The sequence below is a fragment of the Nymphaea colorata genome, unplaced genomic scaffold, assembly GCF_008831285.2.
Source record: "Nymphaea colorata isolate Beijing-Zhang1983 unplaced genomic scaffold, ASM883128v2 scaffold0177, whole genome shotgun sequence".
NCBI classification, from domain to species: Eukaryota; Viridiplantae; Streptophyta; class Magnoliopsida; order Nymphaeales; family Nymphaeaceae; genus Nymphaea; species Nymphaea colorata.
The window spans coordinates 5023-30076 of record NW_022204683.1 but is presented as its reverse complement, the minus strand read 5'-3'; the positions used below and the strand labels follow the sequence as shown (position 1 = coordinate 30076).

At 39.6% G+C, this 25054-nt stretch overlaps 2 protein-coding genes across 2 annotated transcripts; both read right to left on the bottom strand.

Annotated features, from left to right (window-relative positions):
• Window positions 1-1774: 1774 nt before the first annotated feature.
• Window positions 1775-3833, bottom strand: LOC116268268 (uncharacterized). Its single transcript, XM_031649987.1, is given in 3 exon segments — window positions 1775-2395; window positions 2398-3471; window positions 3681-3833. Coding segments are annotated over 3 exon segments (1848 nt in total).
• A 2582-nt stretch (window positions 3834-6415) lies between these two features.
• LOC116268267 (structural maintenance of chromosomes protein 4-like) lies at window positions 6416-10360 on the bottom strand. The gene is given in 2 exon segments (XM_031649986.1): window positions 6416-7121; window positions 9654-10360. Coding segments are annotated over 2 exon segments (1413 nt in total).
• Window positions 10361-25054: the final 14694 nt, after the last annotated feature.

Sequence of the window (25054 nt, the reverse complement as noted above, 5' to 3'; positions counted from 1 at the left end):
TTAAGATAGGGAAGTTCGCTGAGCTTCTCAATATCGTAGAATTCGGTGATTTTGTTGGAATTGGCAAAGAGATGCTGCAGTCTGAGCAATTTTTGAATGTGCATGAAGTTCTTGAGCCCATTATCATCTATTTTGAGGCACTTAATGGGTAGTTTTCCTTCGAATGAGTTGGGATCGAACTGCCTAACCTTGTTGTGGTTAATGTCCAACTATTTCAGCTGCTTTAAGTTCTCCAGACAGTCGATTTTAATCACTTCGTTTCGGGAAGCCTTTAGAATCTTCAGTTCTCCCAAACGGCAGAAGTTAAGCCCGTAGAAGTCCTTCAGCATGTTGTTGGAGAGGTCCAAAATCTAGAGATTCTAAATAATGCAAAATTTACTTGGCAGCCATTGAGTCCCTTGAGGACAGCAATATCAGAGTTGTAGTGGAGTGTTTCTATCTTGTTGGCCTGCAGAATGAGAATCTTGAGAGTGGGTAGGTTTCCCAGCATCTTTACTGATGTGAACTGGTTGCCAGTGAGGTCCAGCTCGGCCAATTTGGGGAACTTTCTTTGCGAAAACATATCTTCGAAGTCCTTCAGATTGCACTACTTAAGCTCCAGCTCCATGATTTCCTCGCAGGTGGCTCCTCGCAAGTTCTCCTTTAGGATTTACTCAGTCAGTCTACCTGTAAAGTGCTCACGTGCCTGCTGATGCTCTGGGCTTTCAATCGAAATTCCATCTAAAACCTTGAGCTTTTTGAGCAAAAAGAGAGTGTAAAAGCGATAGCTTTCCTCCTTGGATATGGGGTTTCCAGAAAGATCGAGGATGATAAGCTTGTTGAGGCAAGAAAGGCTTTTGATTTGGTTAGAATCACTGATCTTGTTGTTTCCGATGTAAAGCTCCATAAGTGAGCGTAGCTACGGGAACTCAGTCAATGACTCAATGCCGTTGTCTTAGAGGGAAAGCTGAAGCAGGTTATTGAGTGTGGAGATGCCTTAGATGCGAGTGATTCTATTCTTCCCCAGTTCCATCTTCTTCAGGTAGACTAGTCCCTCCAGCTTCTGTATGCGACTTATGCAATTCTTCTCCAAATTGAGCTCTTCTAGCAACTTGCAGTGGTCGATGGCGCTGATTTCGCTAATCTCATTGTTGCTGAGGTTCACATGGCGCAAATTATGCAAAAGTTCCAAGCCAGCCATCGAAGCTAATTTCATGTGCGTAAGGCTCACGCTTTCAATGCTGAGTTTCCAATCTGCAGAATCGAGGGTCTTGCTTTGCATGATCTTACAGTTTTCCTTCAGCATGTCATCTGTTATGGTGTTTGTGCTGTTTTCTTCGAGCTGGAACTGCACGAACTTGCTCTTGGGCATGTGGTTTAGCCAGACTAGGTTGGTCAATCTAGCTCCCAAAAAGAGAACGGCTCTACGCTCCTCCTAGAATGGGTTAAAGAGGACATTCACTTCTTTGAGAGTGCCTTTGCAAAGCTCCAAAATTGCCAAGCTTTCGTGGCTGGTGAGTGCATTATGACTAAGGTCCAGTTGTTCGAGAGGAAGGGAGCTAAGGCCAGCGAGAGAAGCAATCCGATTATGACTCACATCCAAGCGTCTGACAGTGGAAAGGTCTTCTAGCTAGCTGAGGGAAGTGAGCTGATTATAAGATAGGACAAGAACTTCAATGTTCTTGAATGGAGCAATGAAGGAAAGAGTCTTTATCTTTAGGTTGCTGAGATTGGCGAACTGAAGGATGGAGGGGTCCTCAATGTTCAATCTCTTTATGTCAAAATCATCCTTTCCCTAAAATAGTAAGTTCTCGTTGAGGTCATAAAATAGATTGGATCGACTAAGACAATACTTAAAGTAGTTGACTAGACCCACCTTCAAAGTCCCCAAATCGAATCTGTCAAGCTCGTTAGCTTGGATCTACAGGTTGACGCTGTTCTTCTCGTCAATGCTTTCGAACTGGTAAGCGCTGATTTATTCCACCAAAGCATTGTAGATGTTGTTCAGGTCCTTCTGGTAAGTAGTGATGTTTTTCGCTGAGATAAATTCATCGTCCTTAGTTTACAGCAGGCCCACTGTGTCTCCGAAATCAGCAACTTTGTTTTGGTTGGGATTATCCAAGACATAATCGTATTCAACGAGATATTCTGGAATGACTAGGTTGTTATCCATCACAAACCACATCTTCTAACGGGCTTCACTCTCAAGACCGCGTCTGACTGCATAGTGTCCCTCAGGAAAGTCGACCTTGCCTGTTCTGAAGAGTTCTGAAGGAGGCACACTGGGGGTAAAGTAAGGGCAATTAGCGTCAATTTCCTCTTTTACCATCAAGACCTTGCAGATAAGGATGGAGCCAGTGGGCAGCAAGCATAGATTGCCAAGATTGCGCTTCTTTATGAAATCTATATAGAGAAAATTATACTTTTGCCAAGCTTGTTGTTGACTTTCTGGTGATCAAGATAATGCGTGATTCTTGGAAGATCTGCACATAAGATAGAGTTAAAAAGAGGAACAAAGGGGCAAATGCCAAGCTTCTTAGCTTAATCTGGCTGTCTGAATCCCTCTTAGATGACGTGATCGAGTTCTGATGGAATGTTGGGATCAACTCCGTAGAAAAGGTATTCAAGCTGCTTGCGTGAGTTGATGTTAGTTATGTCAGCAAGGACTTCCATTTTTTCCTCAAACTTGTTCTTGAGGAAGCGGTTATGGATGCGGATGACTCGCTTGATGTTGATGCCGCTAATCACGTCCTTCATGAGATCTTCAGGGTGGAATCGCGATTTTATTAGGTCTACGCAGCTCACAAACCACTTCTCGCTTGCTTTTCCTTCTTCCAGCCTGATGTTACCACCAGTTTCGAACTCAGCTAGCAACTTTCGGATGGAAACTTTATTTACTTCTCTGAGACGTTTACTGACAGATTCGTACACGCATTCAATGTGGTTGATTTCTTCCTTTTTCAAGTCATGGATTTCCTTCAACTCTGATATTTTAGATGGATCCATGCCGATATCATTGATCTTTATGCACAAGTTAGCCAAATCTTCGTTGATTCCATCCAATTTGATGTTCTGTGCTTTCTCTATCAGTTTAGCCAGTGTAGAGAAGGTGCGCTCAATGGTCTTTATGCGCATGTTATAGTACATTTTCTTACGCATGAGAGTAGACTCAGCATATGCTTTGGCTTCTTCGCTGATGGTGAGGGTGTCCAGTTTGCAAATGTTACGCAGGTGGTAGAGGACGTAAGTCTGGTAGTTGCAAAGGTTGCAGATGGGATTTTCTCCAAAGTGTGGATCGTAAAAAGAGAGTATTTTGAGGTTCGGCAGTCTGTTGAGGTTGAGGACCTCTTTAAAACTACATATCTTGTTGCCAGCGATGTTGAGATCTGCCAGATTGACCAAAGAGTCAAGACTTGTCTTGATAGAGTCTATCTGGTTTCCTGCAATCCAAAGCTGTTTCAAACTGGTGAGGCCATCCAAATTCTCAATCACCTAAATTCTGTTGTCGCAGAGCCACAGTGTTTCCAGATTGACAAGTCCCGAAAGTCCTTGGATGCTCTTAATATTGTTGTGTGACAAGTATACGCACTTCAGCGCATAGCACTTGTCCAATCCCTATATCTTGCTGATCTCGTTCTCATTCAGCCATAGGGCCTACAGTCGGTTTAGATCGGTCAGTCCCTGGGTAGACAAAACTGTACATCGATGACTGCGATACCGCAATTGATAAGAGTTAATGACTTAAGTCCCTTAAAGCGGTTGATGACTTGCATGGTTCCGAAGTCCTCGAGGACCAGTTCGATGCTTTCAATTTTATCCATCTCCTTCCAGACGTTGTCCTTGAATCCGTTCATGCGTTTCTATGTGATGGCGGTTTTACGATGATATCGAGGAGTGCTGAGTCAGACTTCTTAACTGATTGCTTAGACTCTTTTTCTTTCTCTTCCTTAGCTGCTTACATTTTTATTTTGAATATAGCACGATTCAAATTTGGGTGGAATGGATAATGAAACAGTATGTATATATGGAAATATCGATTTTGTGAGGCAGGAAGATAGTAATGCTCTCGATGAGTTGCCTTATTTGATGATTATAAGTGATTGGAAATAAGAAAATGAAAAATGATCAATTTTTGGCCTTCATCCACTTGCTTGGATAAAACGTAATAAGCTCGTTCTCTCCAAACGAAAACGATGATTAGTTTGATACTCTCAATTAGCTACCTTCAAGCTCGTTTTCTTCTTTCTATTAAAATTCGTTCGAAAAGTCAGTTCCTTCATTTAGCTTTTTATCACTGACCTTTGGCAGCAGTTTTTTTCTAAATCCCAAAAAATTATCCCTGACTTTGGGCTTTTTATAAATGCATAGAGGTTATATATGCTTTTTAACTCTCAAAGAAGAATTGGAACCATGCTCTTCGTCGTACTTGAACTCGCAAAATTCGTTCACGTACTTTTATTTGTCAGTGCTTCTTTCGGTTTTGTATCTCTTAAGAACGGAGCTATTCTAGATCACGGGTAAAGAGTCCCGCTTTAGCGATTCTAACTTGCTGTATCCCATTTTGATGAATCTTCTATTGACTGCATTTAGTCTTGTGAGGCGCCTGGGAGGAAGTTCAACTTATATGGTGGTCAACTCATTCATGTTTCGATATATTATTGAGATAAATAAAATTAATCTTCGGTAGGCTTAGCGCCATTGGTATCAAATATCACTGGAAAAAAACCACTCACAGGAAGAGCTTGTTGAACTCTTTGGGCTTTGGCTTTACGGGGTCGTAGGTGAAGGGAGAAAGGTGACTATCCGATTATTGGTAATTAAACCGTGGGTTTCTGGAGTCCATAACTCCCTTTGGCTTCACACTCCTGTTGGCGTTGCTTGAACAATCTTTTTCCTTATATTCAGTGATGGCAGTGCTTTGACAGTAGAAATTCTCGAATTCTGCAGCTACACTGGTGACATTTTAGTTGAACCTGTTGACATGTGAGAGGAATGGGGCATTTATTTGGCATTTTTCTTTGTTTTTAGCAGAGATGGTAAATGCTTATGAGGCATAACTGAGTGGCCTTCCATCAGTTTCTGCCTTTCTTCTTACCTACCTCTTGATCAGTAGCTTTGAAGAATATTTATGCTGTTGCTTTTTGCAGTCTGACTGTTTCTATTTGTTTTATTTGCCCAAGAAAAGTTAATTAGCTGAGACTGTATGATTCCCATATGATTCATTTGTCTTTACCTATTTGAATCTTGGCTCCTTGAAGACAAAGCATCCTTATATCGACTTCTTTTTTTGCTGTTTCGCAGGTCTTTAATTTGGATTATTCACTTGGAATGGCGAGATAAATACTTATCTCATTTGGCTATCTTGTGATGATCTTCCAAAGGCTGGCTTTCTATATGGGAGATGAAGATTTGATGATGATTTGGTCTTGTCAACTTCGTATTCGCCTGGACCAGGAGTGTAGTCCTTGATTGTTCCAGTGGCGAACCTGCTGACTGAAGAGCCAAAAAAGTCATCTTTTTTGCTGTTATAAGACATCTTTGTAAACTTTGTTCTTGGCTCTTCTTTATGCTTGCTGATTTAGAGATCCTGTAAGTACTCATCAGGAGGACCCTTCCTGAATTTTATGATGGACTGAGTCACCTTTTTGCGATTCATACACTACTTTTGCTGCTTAGCTTTGCTTATCTCATAAGATCCAGGACCAAGAGAGGTCTGAGGACGGGCTGGTTTGCATCTTTCCTCACGACTTTGAAACGGAATTACTTTCTTTTCTTTTTTTATGTGGCATGATTGCGCTTAGCTTTCTTTATTTTTATCCTCTTCTTCTCCAATGGCCAGCAATCCAAGATCTTTATCCGTAGAATTCATGTTCCTGCTTTTTTGCAAATACTTGTGAAGGCTGTTTGATTGAGATGTGGTCCTCTGTTTATGGATCTTTTCAAATTCTATCGAACTGTATAAAGAATTCTTTACTATTGCCCTGGACCAGGCAAGCTTTCCTAGTTGTCTTGGAACCTTTTAGAGTGTGATTTAAAGATAGCACTCTCGATAGGAGTTTAAAAGATGGCAAAAGCGTTTCCACAATTCTTAATGATAGCTTTTTCGTTCGATTTTGGTTATTCCACTTCATACGCACCTGGACCAGGAAGCGAATTTTCCTGCCAAATTTTTCGAGGAGATGTTTGATTAAAAGGTGCAGTGGAAAGCCCCGATTATTTCCCTTTATTTGCGACGATATATTGACCTTGATGAGAGGATAGAGTACCAGGGCCAGGTGTGAGGGTGGACTTGAGCGGATTGGTCTTACTTCTGAAAACAAATGCCATAATTCTATAATGGCGATTAGATAATTCGAATTATAGAAATGCATAAAATGTACTAGAGTGGATAAAGGTGCTTATTTTATGGATGATATGTAATGGAAGGTGATCTATATCATTTGACCCTGTTGGCCCTGTCCATGTTATTCTCGTTATTTTGCTTCACCAATAGAAGAGAAGGATCTAAGTTGATGACTTTTGTCTTGTCGTTGGTCTTGTAAACGCCCACCAACTTGTCGGCCAGGTCGAACATATTGTTACGTAGTGAGATAATTATGAATTGTGCATCCTTTGTTCTCTTTTTTATGTAATCCGCAACAATAGCGACGTTTTTGAAGTCCAAAGCTGCGTCGATTTCGTCCATGAAGTAAAGAGGCGTCGGCTTGTAGTAGTGAAGCGCAAAGATCAGGGAAAGAGAGCTTAAAGTCTTCTCTCCACCTGATAGCTTGTTCACTTATTTCCAACTCTTTTTAGGAGGTCTTACGCTGAAATTTACTCCATCGCTGAAGGGATCTAAAGAGTCAATCAACTAAAGCTATGCATCTCCTCCACGGGTAAGGTGTTGATAGACTTCTTTAAGCTTGGAGTTAATAACGTTGAAGCCTTAGCGGAATAGCTGGAGCCGTTATTCCTTAAGAGTATCGATAATTCGCTTCAATTCTTGCTGTCTCTCGCGAACAGCTTAGAACTACTTCAGTCTTTCTCTGTAATGGGTATATTTTGTTCTAAATTAATTGATGATTTCGAGGTTACTACCTTCCATCTTCTTGAGATCGGCAGATTCAGCAGTTATCATACCGAAGAGCTTGTCCTTGAAGTAACTGAAGTGCTATAGTTGATCCTCACTTAAATCTGCTAAAGGGCTGGTGCGTAGCAATAGTTCCACTTGGAAAATGCGTGGCTGAGATTGGTCAAGTGAAGAGTTTAGCATGGAAGTCTAAAGGATAGAAGAATTGTTGAGATTGTCTGCCTGATCACGTTCTGCGCGGTCGGCATGACCAAGAGTCATTTTTTCAATGTCTTCTAAATCATCAAGAAATGAATAGCTCGTACTAAGTTCCCTGTAATTCTTTCGAACTTTTTCCAGTTCTTCCTCGCACGCTGCCAACTCCTATCCCTTCTTTTTATGATTTTCCTGTGCTGCTTCTACATCTTTTTTGGCTTTTTCCACTTTTGCCTTACTCTCACGCACTTCTTTTTCATCATCTTCCATGAGTTTACGTAAGTCTGCTTAAGTTCTCTTACACTCTCTCATGCGTTCCTCATAAGCTGTCATTTTTCCGATTATATCAGCTACTTTCTTCTCCAGCTCCACTTGCTGGCTCTTGAAATTATCGATTTCACGCTTTGAGCTCTCTGTTCGTCTTTAGCTGTCTATTTTTGCTTTTTTCAAATCTTAAATGCGTTTTAATGAGTTCTCCAGGATAGCTTTTTCTCTATCAAACTCTTTTTACAGAGTTGCTACTTCTGTCCTTTCTTTTTTGTATCTATCACGAAGCTAAATCACCTATTTTGCTTCGCCTTTTTTCTGTTCGTCTTAAAGCCCCCGCAGCGTTTTTTCTGTATCACCTCGAATCTTCTCAAGTCTGTTTAATTATTTGGACAGGTCTTCAGCTTATCTTTCCTGAGTTTGTGCTGCATTGCTTCTATTATCTGCTTTTGCTAGCATGTCCTTCAGATCTTTAGCTTATTATTCGAATTCTTTGATGCTTTATGTTACTGAGATGAGTTCACGTTTCATCTGTTCCATATCCTGAGTAGCAGATTTTAGATCAGCTTATTCTTTGCTCAATTTTTTGCCTATATCTTCCATAAGTTCAGCGATTTCCTTCTTTCTTGCCTCAAGCTCCTTGGATTGCTGCTAGATTTGAGATTTATTTTTCCCCTTGATGGCAGCTTTAGGAATGAACCCACCTCGCTTGGGCATACTGCCCACCATCAATCCGTTCATTTCATAAACGATGTAGCCAGTCTTACTCTTATTTCTGCAGATGACTCTTCTTCTTTGATTTTCGTTCTTCATTGAATATTCTAAACCAAGATCTGAATCCTCACAGTAGAGAGTATCGTTAAGTGCGAAATAGAAGGCAAGTTTGGCTTCCTAAGATTTGAACTTAACAAGATCGAATAATCGTACTGCTCTTGGTAAGTTTTAGAAGGGTCGATTCATGTAGTGGCGCTGGTCTGCTATCTTGTCGAGAATGATGCAGGTGGTTCTCCCGAGCCTTCTTGTTTTGAGGAAATCAAGGACAGCAGAAGCTGTGGAAAGGTCAGTGACTACGATGTTGTCGAGTCTGGAGCAGCATGTAGTGATGATTTAGTCGTGCTCCTTTGAGACTTCTCCAAGGTCTCCAAGGCGTCCCAATACGCCAGGAAAACCTTGCTGCATGATTTCTCTAAACATATTGCCCATTTGTCCCTGTTCCTAGTTTTGTGTAAGATGCTCGCGCAAGTCACCCTCCAGTTTGCGCATTTCTCCACGCAAATCATCTCTCTGTTTGTTCAGTCCAAATACTTTTTCCTGTTTCTCACGGATGATCTTATCAGCAATTGTTCGAGCCTTTTCTATTTTTTAGCGCACTTAGTTTGTAGCTGCTGCTTTTGATTGATACTCTTTCAGCTTACCTTCCAAGTCGCCTTTTCCTGACTTTACTTTTCCCAAGGCTTACCTTACGCTTTACAATTTTCCACGAAGGTTTTTGGTCTCGAGATCCTGACGGGAAAGCTCCAGCTAACAATCTCTTATCTTTTGGCGTAACTGTGGTTTTTCATATTTTGCAAGCTATGTTCGCATGGCTTCAAGTGCGTTAGACCGAGCTGCAAGCGTTTACTTTGATGTTGGCAATTTTGCCCTTATTTCTTCGCACTGTGTGATGATGCGGATCATTTATCTATCGGCTTCTTGAGCCTTCCTTTCGAATTTGACCAAATCTTCACTCTTATATGTTATCTCTTGAGTAAGATGCTTATCTTAAACTTGCAGCTTATTGCAGCTCTCCTGATACTTCTCAAGATGCTTCTGAACTTCTTCTTGCTCGCCTTTGTTTTTCTTGATCTCACGAATACGCTATGCTTGCACCTTCAATCTCTAGCGCTCCTCTGCTACGATGCGGTCCCTTGCACGCTCCAGCTAGATTGCAAGTTATCTAAACTTACGAACATCTTCCTTTGCTGCTGAGGTGAGGACTTGGTTATAGACGTTTTGAGCTTGGAAAACTTTTTTCTCTTTTTTGATGTAGCGTACAGCCTCATCCTTAGCTTTGCTCATACCGCGAAGCTCATTTTATACTAGTCGCATAAGCTGTCCTTTTTCGTGTTTTTGTTCCTCGGCAACTGCATATTCGCGCGCGCATTATTCAATTCGCTCAATATATTGCGCCGATCCGATAATTTCCTCCAAATATTCCAGCAGTCCAGGCTTGTCGCGATCTCCTGACTTCTGCTTCATTTGTGAGATTTGTTAGACCTCTCCTTGGAGGATCAGGAAGCGATTGTTGCCCAGGTCGATGCCTTCCGCTCTAAGCCTATCCTTCACTTCTGCCTGTGTGCTTTATCGTCCCTCGATGAAGTATTTTGAGATGCTTGCCGAGTTGACTGTTCTTCGGATCCAAAAATCGGACCCCGCCACTTCTACCAGTTGACCATTGGTAAGCTCCTGCACTTTCTTGAAGTGAACCTCCACTGCAGCCCTCGAGTTGCCTGTTGATGAGCTGGAGTTGTGGATGAGTTGGTTGAGCTTGTTGAGCCTCATCCAGCTGGCGTTGAAGCCGAATATGAAGAGCATGCTCTCGATTAGGTTTGACTTTCCAGACCCGTTTGGTCCAACAACACTCGTAAAATTACCATGGAACTTGCCGATTACTTGTTTTCCTGCGTAGGACTTGAAGTCCTCAAGGACCATATGGTCGATCACCAGCCTTGGTTTCTTCTCTCGTGCCACGTTCAAGCTTACTCCGCGTGGCACTTTCTCAACCACTGTCTCTACTTTTGCTGGTTTTTCTTCGGGCGCTAGTCTGTCGAGGCCCTGAAAGCCATCGCTGCTGTCATCTTCCTCGTGCATAAGTGCAAATGTATATGAAAGGTGACCAAAGACCGCCAAATCAATCCCAAAAATAGTGATTCATTAAATCATCATGACTCTTTCTGCATTATAGCTTCTATTCATTTCTTCCCCCAAGAAGGTATAATCAACATAAAACTATTTAAGCATGATTTTTGGATGATGCTAATGATTTATATAAGCTTATTGTGGTTTTAGTGCGTGCATAAATGAGATTATTTGTTGTTTTAATAAAGAATTATAGTAAGATATGGTAGTGGTTAACGTTGACGGCAAAGATTACGAGCTTACCGAAAAACACGAGGCTGTGATGAAGTACATCGAGGAAGCCAAGGCCATCGAGCAGGGCGGCGTAAGAATTCTCTCATTTAGATCAAGATCACCAACATTGATCAGCAGACCTTCGAGTTTGTCCTCAGCATTCTTGTCAAGCTCAACTACGAACTCAAGGAACCCCCCAAAATCAAGACTAACGTGCTCGAGGACATCATCGGAAAGGAACTGAACGCCCTCATCGGAAATCTCAATCCCAAGGAATTGAACAACCTATACCGCGCTACCCATTTCCTCAAGATCTACCCTCTCAGAAGAGCCATCTCCGCAGTGGTTGCCACCCGCGTTCACATCCAGCCCACCCTCGACGACTACAACAACAAGAAGAAAGAGCTCGGCTTGAAGGTTGAACTCAGCACCGAACTCTCCAAGGAGTACAAGGAACGCTTCCCCTTCATGAACTGATCATTTCATGGTCATTATCATACATTTCAATATCATCATCACCTCAAAGTCCCCTTGAAAATGCATCATTGGGTGTCTTATCAACAAGAATTAAGCATAATAGTTTCAGTTTTATAGCCAATATACAAAGATCAATAACCTTCCTGATGACTATGCTAGATTTCCATGGGTGTGCTGTCCTTTTTGGTCTACTGCGGAAGCGTGCGTTTGAACTCCCTCACGTTCTTGTAATGTTTGCTTTCCTTGATGTGATATTCGAGGTCCTTGAAGGATTGCATGAGTTCATCACAAACGAAGCAGTAAGTCGCCAATTTCATCTTGAACTTCTCCTGCAGGTGTTCGTCGTGCCGACGCTTCCAATATTTGATGTCAAGCCGTTCAAATTCAGCCTTTTCTGCATAGCCGTCGGGATAGATAATCATCAATTGCGAAAAAGGCATTATTCTGACCCTGCGTTCACGTTCAATCATAATACCAAAGTAATGATGGTTTGAACATGCGTATGTCTTGTAATCAGCGTCGATGTAGTTGCTCATCAATAGGGTACAGAAATGTGACCCCATTTCACTGAAATCCTCTTTGTGGACATTTTCTTACACAATTTAGAATAGCTCACGAAAGATTTCCTGTGTGATGGGACCGACTTTCTTGAGTTTAGCCAACCGCAGTCCACATGAATCTTCTCCACATGCCAAGTAGGAGTCATGATCCAAGGCTTTTCTTTCAATCTATGTAATTTCTCTTAGTTTTTCGCGTTTCCATCTATTGTAGTCTTCCTTGCGCCACTACATGGTGGTTCCTCCTATAGGAACATCTGAGAAGAAGTTGACACTGAGTCCACTGGCTTTGATTTCATTCATGAAGATCTTTTCATTGCTTCGACGTTGCTAATCTACCATTTCTCCTTCTTGAAGGTGAGTTGTAGTGACCACTTCAGCATAGACGTCTTTTAGATCTGGATTCATTTCGAACACTTCCTTAAGGTATGTCTATTGCCATCGTTCCTATTCAACTACTTCTTGTCTCTTTAAGTAAACAAACTACAGCAAAAGTTTTTGGATGTCCGAAAAGTCCTCCACTTGGTCAGCTGCAAGCGAAAGATGAGCTCTGAATTTGCGACGAATTGTGTTTGCTTTTTAGATTTACTAAAGAGTAAGGTTGTAGGGTATGGGAATGCGATGCTTTTTCTTGAGGTGGATGAATTAATAGCGAGATTTTTGACGATTGGGAATTAGATGTATGAATGGGTAGAAAAGTAGGTGGCCAATAACTTCCAGGTATGGGATATCTTGAGGTAAAAGAGATGTGTAGCGGGCCACCATCCTTGAGCTTTGTTTTGCTATATTGTTAGCAATCAGGAACTTCTGTGGATCTCCTTCATTAACGTTGACTATCCTGTTCAATGAATAGTTGTCAATGGCAACATTCTGCTCTTTGCAATAAGTCACAGGTCTTCCTTGCTGCATATGGTCCATCTCGCCAAAGCATTTGAAAACTTGAGCAGGTGAAAGGTAGTTTTTGTCATATCCTGAATCTAGGTCCGAGTAGCTTTTCTTATTCTACTCAACGTAGCGGTAGAAGAGAAACTTGTGAAGGTCCTTTTAGTTCTAAAAGTGCAAATAGCTAAGACCAAAAGTCAAAGTGAATTGGGTCCCCCTCACTTTAACTGCTCTCTAAACATGAGACCTCCATACATTCTTGAGCTTTTCTTATGCTTCCTCAGTGTCAGGTTTGCGAATAACATTAGAGCTTAACAGGCAAACAGTGTTCTTTGTGGGAATATTCTCACGACGCATCAATCGTAACCTCTTCTATTGCTTCTCATCGTAGACAGGCTACCTTACTTTGAGAATATTGTCGATAAAGCCACAAAGGAGAGTAAGTTTGAATCTGAAAAGATGTTACTCCTCTTCTTGCTTGCTCATCGTGCGTGGTTTTTAAGGCTACGTTGAGATGTTTTCCATGTGTTTCTTAAAGGCGTCTTTTTTCCTCATACGTTTATTGATGTCTTTGATCATTTCTCTGACTTCATAATAAGTCTAGAGAGCTAGCTAGTTGCTGCGACTGTTACGGTTTTGAGAGCTTCTGTAGATATTGCATGATGATTTATAGAGATTGATGAGGGAAAGGAAGTCACAAGTGTGTGGATTGTCCATAGTTTGATAGTAAGTAGCATAGTTCTTGTCTATGTTGCCCTTTCGCACTGCAGTCTTGCTCTGACTTAGAATGGAAACGAGGATTATGATGTCCTAGAAAGTTCCAAGCAAAAGAGACACCACCAGCAACTTACAGTAAGTTATATCGATAGGAATATCGATGTAGAAGCGACCAAGTTCGGTCAAAAAGAACTGTTAATCTCTCGTCTGTAAGCCTCCACAAAACTGAAGAGACTTGATTGCAGTATCGATGTTCTTGAGGTTGGGAGGCTGGATTGCTGATCCTAATACTTCTCCAGGGTCTGCGAAAATTGAGTTGTCATGCCCTTAGTGAAGCAGTTTGATGCGTAGTATCAGCTTATCAAGAGATGACCTTTGAATTTCGGGAGTGGAGTAGTCAGGCAATTTTTGATAAAAAGATTCCTCCAGAAGCCTAAAAACAGTTCCATCGCATACACGTCCTGTTCTTCCTGCTCTTTGATTGCAGCTGGCCTTGCTAGCCCATACTAGCTCAAGATTTTCCATACGGCTTCTTACATCAAACCTGACTTCTTTGCTGAGGCAGAAGTCTATTACATACTCTACGCCCAAAACAGTTATGGAACTCTCTGCAATGTTGGTTGAGATGATGACTTTGATGCGGTTTCCTTAAGGTTCGTGCAGTTTATCAGTGATTTATTTGGTTAGGATGGTAGAATGGACGTGAATTACTTCAAAATCGCGTCTGAACTTCTCTCCTAGCATCATCCTTGAGAGTGAATCGCTGAGACCTTAGATTTATGCCAGACCTGGCACAAATATCAAAACTGAACATTTTTTTTCCTTCTTACGATGCAGATATGCTACTTGTTCTAGTATCAGAAACACTGATTAATGTAATTCCTTGTGGGTGCTTGGGTATTTATCGCTGAAGATGATTGATCCCCAACGACTGTTTGTCGTGCCTTAGCGGAGGAACTTGTGCATCGTATCAAGATAGAAATAAGTCCGCTTGTATTTGCCTGGTTCGGTGACGTTAATAGCTGGACATGGGTCTTTTGCCTTCATGAACTCAAATCCATATGATTGATAGAAGGCTGCTTCATTATCGCTGTTGATTTCTACCTCATCTTCCTCCTAGTCTTCACCATGATGCTGGCGTTTGGCTTTTTGTTGGGCAAGTATGATCTTTTTATAGAAATTTTCCTCCTGAAGGATGTTGTTGATGTGATCAGAGGCAAAATAGTAGCGGAAAAGCTCGTTGTCTATGGTGGCGCTCATCAAGATGATGCGCACACGAGGATGCTGCCTGATGAGTCTCTTGAGCGTAAGCAGGATGAAGTCTGTATCGATGTCTCGCTAGTGAACTTCGTCAAGGATGATAAAGGGGTATTCTTCGAAAAAGTCAGTGCTGTGGACCAATCTTTGCAAAAAGATGCCGTTAGTGACGAAGACAATACGATTGGTCGGAGCTATGCACGAGGTCATGCCGATTTGATATCCAATGACTCTCTTTTCTGGCATTTGACTCTCCATAATTCCGTGCAAGTTGAGCACAGCCAATCGACGTGGCTGCACGCACATGATCTTGCCTGTCGCTTCGGTCGCGCGCAGGTACTCATAGAGCAATCTGGGGACTTGTGTCGATTTGCCACATCCTGTCTCTCCGGTGACCAAAACGAACTGGTTTTGCATAATCGCTGTGAGAATTTCTTCCTGCTTGCGGTAGATGGGCAGCTCTAGAATTTCCTTCTACTTTTTTAGGATGCGTCCCCTCATGTCGATCTTTGGACTGCGCGGGTATATGTACCATCGAATCTCCACGGGCATCATCATCGGTTATGGCCCTTTGGGAGGAGAGATGCTTCTCTTTCTATTGCGTTTTTTGCGATCTCTGGAGCGTGACCTCTAGCGTGAGTGGGAGCGACGGCGAGCAGGCCGATCGGGGGATGTGGACCTGCGTCGTCCCTATGCTTTGAGCGGTTTGCTGCTGTTTCCGTACTGTTTGGCGAGTTGCTTTTGGTAGATGCGTCTGAACTCTGCGGAGTCGTTGCTGCTTGATGAGGAATCCGAGCTAATCTCCATGTTAATTATATGATTGCCGATTGCAACTGAGAAGAAGGGGCAATTTTATATGTAGTTAGACCTTATATTATTTGATGGGAAACAGCAATAACGGCAAGAACACCCTCGAACATTTCTATCAGCTTTGCCACCCAGGACTCATTCAGTACTAGTTGGACGAAAAGTAGCAATTGCTCACCGCGCAGGTCAAGGTTTAAGAGTCCTTTCTTATTTGGAGAAAATTGGCAGATCCACTTTTCCTCAAGAAACATATACTCATGCCTGTTAAAATCGATGCGCCTTAACATATCGTTGACTATGGATGCTGTGCACAGGAGGATTTTCATCGCTTTGACCTTCAAAGCAAGACTGTACGGATTGGAATACCTAGATTTACTACTAACTGTTCGTTTTCACGCTGGATCGATAGATTGGCAATCGAAAAGAAAAAAATGTTCGGTTTAGGTAGCAGGAACTGTGGAAATTGCTCAAATATATGTCAAAAGCAGCATTGGAGTGGCAGTCTGTCTATCCTCTAGAGCCTATAGGAAGCATATGCCCGTTTAACGTTGTGATTGATCCAAATGGCTACGTGAGATTGGTTTGCAGGCTTAGTTTCTTCAATAACGAATATGCTCTGGCAAGTGAGGTCTACTCACCACCCGAAAGTCGCCAAAACTCAATCATCAAGTATAGTTTAAACCCCTCTAAAGATCCGATAGGTATATAGGCATCCGCTGTTTACAGCATAGGAATGGTGATGCTTTAGACTTTAACTTTGGAGGTAAGCGGAGTATCACTATTGCAAACCGTAGAAAAACAGAGCCTTATGAATAAAAGTTCGTATAGCTTGGACTTGAAAGATTTTATCAATCTAATGTTGGACCATAACCAAGCAACCAGGCCCAAGCTACATCAGGTCCTATAGCAAGCAAAATTCCATAGAACTCGTCATGTATGATGCATTATCTTTTTATCATAAAATTAAAGTATAGACAATAATTGGTTCATTAATTTGTCCATCAAAAGTAGGGTGTTTCCATATGAAGTTGATTTTTAATTGATGATTAGTATTTCTGGCGAATTTCGTGATAAACTTATTAATCTAAATGAATAATAATCCATTGGTCACCCCCCGAACAATGAAGGAGGATAGCAACAACCGCGCCAAGATGATCCAGCGTGAAATATCAGACCTCTAGCGCACTGACGAACGAGTAAAACATAGCATACGTAACATCAAAGAACGTTTGAAGGCTGCTAAGGAGGCCAATTGCAATACCTGTCCTCTGTTGGAAGAGGAAGTCTAGCGTCAGGAGAGACAGTCAAAATAAAAAGACAAACGCATCCTGGAACTTAATCTTAAGATTGACAGGATCAATCAACAACATGCCCATTATACAGGTCCCCACTCTGCCCGTAAGGCCGACCTATTGGCTATTAGAGAAGCCCTCACCCGCAATGCCAATAACATCCTTTCTGCTAGGAAACCACCCATTCAAGAAATCTACAGAATTTAGGAAAGACTGTCTCAGGAATCGGAACAATTGAGAACAATCGAGGAGAGGACACAACTTCTTCGCAGCAGGGAGAAGAGGTAACGCGATATTATAAAAAGACTGAGCCTAGCCTCGAAGAACAATCCCCAAAATACAGATCTCCCACAAAATAAACAAATCAATCATCGGCAAGAGGATGAGGATACCAGTATCCATCGAAAAGATGACGCTTTGCAGAGTTTCAGACAGCGTTTGGGGTTACTCGAGCCGAACCATGAAGAGGAACCCACTTCTGAATTTTAAGGTGCCTCTTTCACCACTATAAATGACAAGTACAATAGTCTAAATTCGCTTATCGAAGATTTGAAGACAAACAATGAGACTCTAACCAACCGTAATGCATATCTCGAGAAGTAGCTGAATAGAGTGAAAGAGCAAATCATCTAAAAGGACTCTCAGCTGATTGCATTAAGCGAATAGAAGCTATCACAGGAAAAACAACTGACTTCTAGAATAATCAATATCTCAGATTCTGCACAAAGCTTAGAAAGACAGCATCAGTCATGCAATAGAAATATTGAATACTATCAAACCAAGGTAGCCGGTTTGTAGGAAACCATCCAAAGAGATAGACATCAATTCTAGCAAAGATTAAGCGAGCAAACAGAATAGCTTATGGCTGCATTGGGAAAAGCAAGTGAGTGGTAGCGTGTCAGGAATGAAAGAGATGAGCTGAAGGGGCAACTTAAAGAATAAGTGATTCGAAAACTTGCCCTCATTGAGGAAATCAGCATGCTCAACAAAGAAAATTACGCTCTCAAGCTTTCAACATCAAAACTTTCCGAACAAATGGAAGTTCTATAGGATCAGAACCATCAGCTAAAACAAGTCATGAATGATAAAAGCGAATAACTCAAAAATTAAAGAAATACGTATGCTGCAAGATTAAAAGAGTCTGAAAAAGTACGCAATAACCTTTAGACGCTTTGCCAGCAACTACAGCAGCAAAATGAATCGCTTAAAACAGCAAAATAATCGTTATAAGCAAAAGATAGAGAAAATGAGAAATCAGAGACAATCAAATTTATGTAATAAAAGATAAAAAGAGCTCACAATGAGCTTATCCTTAAAGACGCTACAATAGACGCAGACGAAAAGACAATTTCCGAACTTAAAAGGCAAGTTAATACGTTGAATAAAAGCCTAGAGCAGCAAAGCAGTTCTCTCAAGGCAGCTGAGAATAATAGCAAGACATATCAACAGGCGATTTCTATACTTACCCAAAAGAATGATGATCTGACGGCTTAGCTGGAAAGAGTGAAAAACCACTCATAATCTCAAATAAAACTCTATTCTGAACAGCTATCAAGCTTAATTGCTGAGTCTGACAACCTACGGAAGGAAGTAGCGAATAAGGATGCTAATTTATAAAGATTAATCACCGATATTGCGCAAATTCATTGGGAAAATGAGCATTTGAAGACTACTTTAGAGCAGAAAGTCACAAATTAAGAACAAACTTTTAAGGAATTTAAGAAAGAACATGAAATATCTATTAAAAACCTGGAAAATGAAATCGATATTAGAGAAACGCACATCATTAATATAGAAAAAGCTCATTTTGAAGAAAAAACCAAACTTGAATATGCAATCAATAAAAAAACCAAATAACTTTAAAACCTAAAAAATCACAACAACGATTTGGTGAATTAATACGAGCTTTTAGAAGCATAGCTCTCAATTGTAAAATCAGAATCAAATGAATGCATTTCCCGAAATGAAAAACTGATAGAATAGCTTTTGCTTCAGCTCAAATAGAAAAAGAAAAGTGCCGAAAATGAGCAGACATCCATTTAGAATGCAAATATCGAGTATCAGAAGTATGAGAGTATGCAAAAATAGTTGAATGATAAGGCTTTAAAGATATAATCTGAGCTTAACCTTCAAATCCAAAGGCTTACTTCGTCTCATAAGTCCATTTAGCATTCCTACGAGGAACTGAACACCATTCTTGATCGATAGCATCAAGAAAATGATAAGCTAAAGCGTCAAATTCAAGAAAAATAGGCATAGTTTGCTCAAAGATAGGCATAATATAAAGGACAAATCGGATCATTAGAAGAAATGATCAACCTTATGGAGCAATCTCACGAAAATCAACTCAAGTTTTTAAGCATGTCAAATGAATCATCCTCGGCAGAGTTGAACCAACTGAAAAACCAGCTTAATGAGCAATAAAATGATAAAGATAAATCTACGGCTAAAAGTTAAAAAATTTCTCATGCAGTTAACGAGCAAAATGATTATGCTAGGCAATAGCTATTAGAGGCAAGGGAATAACTTCAGCGAGTTATCTTATAAAGAGAATATTTAGTATCCTCCATTAGACAAGCTTAATATGCAATCATGTAAAAACAGAGAGTCTAAAATTTATTACGAGAATAAGTGTAAAATCTTATAAAAATGAAACAATAGGAAAGAAACAATATGCTAAAGTCGATATAGCAGTTAAAGGCGTAACATCAAGACGAGATTCAGGCACAAAATAACAAAAATAAGAATGAGTTGAGGTTGATTGAAGAGCAGTACAATACAAAGATACAATAGATTGTAAAATGTTATGAAGGCCAAATAGCTGTGATGAAAAACTAACGACAAGTAGTAGAATCAACTTTAAAAGCCTATGAATTGGAAATGAACAATAATACTGAACACATAAAGAATTAATTCGATGAGAAATTGGAGTAAATTGTACATTAAATTGAAGATCTCGAGATAAAATTGAAGGAATCTATTTAGCACAATGCTTTAATTCAACGATAAGTCAGCTAAAAATAGGCAAAGATTCAATAATTTGTCACCGAACTGCAATAAAAGTCATAATAGATTGACAGGCTAAACAAGCAAATCAATTTTATGACGTCTCAAAAGAAAGCTCTTGAAGAAGAATGCTTTTAGTTCAACTCCCAAAGAGAAGAAGCGCTGTCTACTGCCCTGCAAGCCTCTGAAGTGATAACTGAGAACTAAAAAGCGCTAAAATAGACTGAGGAATAGCTAGCCATCAACGAAATAAAGCTTATTAGCCAAAGATAAGAAATGATGGCGATTATAGATGAAGTCCAATCGAAGAATTAATTATTGTAATCGTAATGCAATTAGATGAAGAGACACATATAGATTATAAAGGAATAGAAGACTAATAAAGATAATTAACTTTTTTACTTGTATCTATAGATTAGAAAGATAAGTGAATCTTTCTGGGAGTAAGTTTAAAAATCATCAATGTTTTAGCAGACTATTGAATCAATTAACAGCAAGAACAGATAATACATTAACAGAATTAATGATTTGGAATATATTTTAGTCGAAAAAGATATGGAAAATGCTGCTAAAGCCAAGCATTGGTAGGAAGAACACATTTAATTAGCCAAACAACTATCTTCATCATCACCAAGAATCAAATCCTTGGAATAATAATATATTGGCCGAACCCAAGAACAAAAAGCATAAGATAAATAGGTCAAAGCATTACTTTAGGCATCTTCTGAGAGATATAATCAAATTAAAGCATAAATTCAATAAAAAGATAAATAGTTATCAAAGCTGAACTAAGATTACACTATCCTTCAAGAAAAATACGCAAAGTAGGTAGCCAACAGATCAGATCTATCATCCAACCTTCAGGAATAGATAAATGAACTTAATTTACGATTGAATAACTCATAAAAACTGGTGGAGTAGTATGAACAAAAGATGGAAAAATATTTGAAAGAGCATACTTAGGCAATCCAAATGCTGCAGCAATAGATCATAGAAAGAGAAGTATAAGTATAGCATAAAGATACAAAGTACCAACTGTAATCAACCGCCAATAGGCAAAGGATTCACACCTTAGAAACGTAGATAATAGAGACAAAGAAACTCCTGCAGGAAGAACTTGTAGAACGAGAAAACTAAATTCGTTTGAGAGAGGCCTAAATTGAAAGGATAAACAATAAGTATAAAAGAGAAGTGTAAGTTCTAAAGACAGAAAGTGAAGAAGCTAAGCGAATATTGCAAGCATAGTTAGTGGAAAGATAGACGGAAATTAGTGGCAAGGATATCAAGATTCTTGAAATATAGGCAAAGCATGCTGATTAAATCCAGAGGATAAGGTAGGAGTACGAGAGTGCAAAGAGACTCCTGCAGCAGTAAATTGAGTAGAGATAGATATAGATACGTGAAAAGGATATCAAGATGTCTCAAATGGAAGATAACCAATAAGAGAAGCTCCAGAAAGTAATTGCTGAGTATGAGTAAGGCAAGCGGTTGCTCCAATAGGAAATAGTTGAAAGAGAGGCATAGATCGTAGAGGGTGAGTTAAAATACAACTCAGCAATCCTTTCACTTTAAAAGCAAAAATAAGATGCGATTGCATAGCTGAAGTCCTCATTAGATAGAAAAGACAATTAATTGGCAAAGCTGAAGCAATTATACTAAGAATCTACTTCCAAACTAGCTTCTAAATAGGAGTAAACTGCCTAATACCGTCTGCACAATTCATAACTGACTCATCTAAACGAGCAATTGAAGCAAGAGTTGGCAATTTCTCAAGCAAGACTTCTAGATTCTGAAAAATAAATCGACAAGTTGACCAAATCTCATTAGGTCTCCAAGATCTAATCGATGTAATACTTGTCAAAGGTGAGAAACTTGGAGCAAAGCTTGGCCCAAAAATAGAATATGATCCTGGAGAGCATGACTGAAAATGAAGCCAACTTGTCTTTGGCTCTTGAGTCAGTGGATTTGAAATAATCATCATAAGTATAGCCTGAGAAGGAATAGCGTTTGTAGGTGGGCAAGCCATGCTCTGGTCTTGATTAAAACTCACACCGTGGGAGAGAATACTAAGAAAGATATTAAATGTAAGATGTCTATAGGATCAAGTGCCTGTAGTTGTAAATGAGTATAAAAATTAACCATTAATCATACCAGTCGGCAATGGCTTAGCTTTAGAAGAGGTAGTCTTTCCTAAAGGCAACAGTGCAATCCCTAAACTAATCCCTAGCCAAGCATCAACAATAATCCATTCAATCCAGATAATAGTGTTCCAACCAATCTCGACAGCTTGAATAAAAATTGCATTCGGCAGAGAGCTTAATTAATAAACTGAAACTATAATTAGAGGATAATCGAGCTGACTACCTTCAAAAATTATAGTCAATTAGGATCTAAAGCAATAAATAACAAGAGACAATTAAAAGCTAGTCTGCCTTATTGGCACAGCAACTGGCCTAAACTGCAGACCAACTTGAACAATATAGACAGTAGTTAAGACTTCTCACCGAAAGCAATCAATTACTATAGCAGCAACTTGCTTCAACCAACATAAAATACAATAGCTTGAGCATTAAAATTATTGAAACTTAGGAGCTTCTAGAAGAAAAATCAGGGTATCTCTCATTCTATCACCATCAAAATGTAGAATTGAAGACGCAAAACGATGATTTGGCATTGAAAATTGAAGAATAGGCAAAAATACGAAAGGATTTGTAGTCAAAGCTAGAGAAAAGCAACAAAAGATTTTAAGAAACACAATCAGAATTGCTGGAGCTGGAAAGCGTCTTCATTAATCATAAAATTAACCTTGAAGAGCTTAAGCTTTAAAATAAAACACTAAAAGAACACCTCTAGCAAAGCGAACAACGCTTCATTTAGAATAGTAATAGATGCGTGAGAATTGATTAAAGTTAAGAAATCTTCGAGGAAATGATTGAAGATTTTTGGCATAATTTCCAAGAAAAAACACTTAGCAAGGAAGCTAAATTATCTGACTATGAAAGAAGATTGTAAGATATATCATCCAAGTTAAAAAATATTCAAAAAAGGCAGCAGAATTTAAAAAAGAAGAAGAGCGATAAGAATGATGAGCGCATTAAAAAGTAAGATAAATAGCTATACGAGGCAAGAGTGCAGATTAAAAATCTGACAAATGCCAACTAACGCTTGCAGAATGAGATTACCCTTGAGCAACTGACTTCGGGATAGATTAATGTTTAAAAAGATGAATAGATTGCCCAATTAAAACAGTAGATACGATAGCTGACATAACAATTATCAACAAAACAAAAAAGGGAAAATGTCTACTATGCAAAGAAGGAAGTAAAACCAGTCTCCTCATTTAAGATTCAATAGCACTAGCATCCTATCTAGTAGACTCCTTAGAGAGAATTCCATAGTCCAGGAAGTCTAATTGATCCTTTGCGTGAGCTAGCCTAATCTCCATAAGGAGAAGCTGTAGCTTTGCCCTCATAGGAGGATATTTTCAATCTCATATTTCTTTATCTAGGAGGTTTCCGATAGGGAGTACATTAGCTGAGGCATTAGTATAAGCAGCTGCTGGCTTCAAAGTCCACCATCCTGCAATTCATCCAAAAGCTACTGATAGAGATGAAGAAAAAACATGAGATGGAACTATTATAAGGAAGCAAAAAGGCTATGGTAAAAGTCAAATCATAGGAGTGCATATCACCGATCTCCACTTCTAATGCCCCCATTACTTCTCTCTTTGAAAAATCTTCGAGCAAATCATCACAGAACAAACTTCCTTTATTTGATTCTCCAATTGCAGAGATAGAGGAAGATGATGGAGAAACTCCAATCACAGAAATGAAGACCGGCAGTAATTGGCTTATTATTTAGGTGAAAAAAAGAAGAGTTTGATATTCGTGAGTGACATTATGGAGGCTGTTTCCGATTCATAGAAGAATGATTAGATCCAGTAGATGCTCGGCCTTCCTCTTTCTCAACCTCTACCTCAGGCCATAGATCCAATCGACAAATCTTATAAAAGCTAATCAGCCCATCTGATCGGCTCATAGGTTTCAATAAAATCAAACAAAAGTTCCCAAGAAATATAGAAATAATACAGCACCAAATTGAAGACAAGCATCTTGATGGCAAAGTTGAAAAAGAAGAAATGATTTAAACATGATAATAATTCCTAATCTTCATATCTGTTTGCTTTGTTGTTGGTATATACAAGAAATGTCAAGTGTTGTTTTATAATAAAGCAGGTATGAAGGTCGACGAACCCTCTTGCAAAGGATTCTTGATTAGCTGTGATAAAAATCGATAGAAACAGGCTCTCAGAGACGCCTACAACTTCCTAACTGAAGTAGACCTTTCATCATCAAGCAAATCGAACAGATCTATAGCGATGTCACCCAGGAACATATACATAAACGGATCAAAGAGGACGGCAAGGAAATTAGCTTGGAAACTGAAGTCGCATATAACAAAAAAGCTAATGCGAAGCTTCTCACACAAGTTGAAACCAACGTCAATGTAACCCTTACAATATCAAGTGCATGTGTTTTATCAAAATCAACCCTATATTCGCGCAGATAGATCCGCTAAGAGTCGTCTCAGAGATCATGAAAGAAGTGCATGAGGAAGGGAGGGAAATCACAAGATTTTGCCATAGAATTTTGCCAGTAGAAAGAGCGTTTAGAGCTGAGCATTTCAGGATGATTGATGAGCTTGAAGAACTGGTAAATATCCATTCCCAGGATAAAGAAATTAGAAGCTGGATGCTGAACTTCAAGTGCAGAAATAACGCTAAATTCAACTATAAATAAGTCTTGAAGGAAACTGAAAAAATAACAAAAAAATATGGTCATTTTCCAGACATCTACTATCCTCAATGGACGATTTCCGTTGAGATAAGCAACCACCTTATGTGTCTGAGCATATGCGAAAAATTCAAAGAGACAAACGAGCTGAAGCTCCACAAAAAGTTGGACAAGCTCAAATACACTAAGGAGGATAACGATTAACTCTAAAGATTGAATCGAGAATAGGCCGAGAGAGAATAGAAGAGACTCTCCAAAAAGTAAGAAAATGCAAATGGGCCATAGCATACATAATAAGACCAAAACGAGAAAGAAGTTGAAAGATAAAACTAGTTGCTTAAATAGAAAATCTAGGTAAAGGAGGACGAGATAGATTTGTTTTGATGAGTATTAGCTATCTTAAAAGTATTAATATAAGTATGGTGATATGGGAAGATATAAAAGTATTTAAACTCCTATAATTATAAGTATAATGAACTGCTACAACTGCAACCTAATGTTCTCTTTCAAGCGCAAGAGGATCAGTTTTTAATGTGGGTACTCTTTTTGCTAAACTTGCCTTCAAAGATAAAACGAAGACATGCCCAATAAGTGCCCCATCAAAGAGCATACGAAGTGCAGGACTGTACAATAGGCAAAAGATGA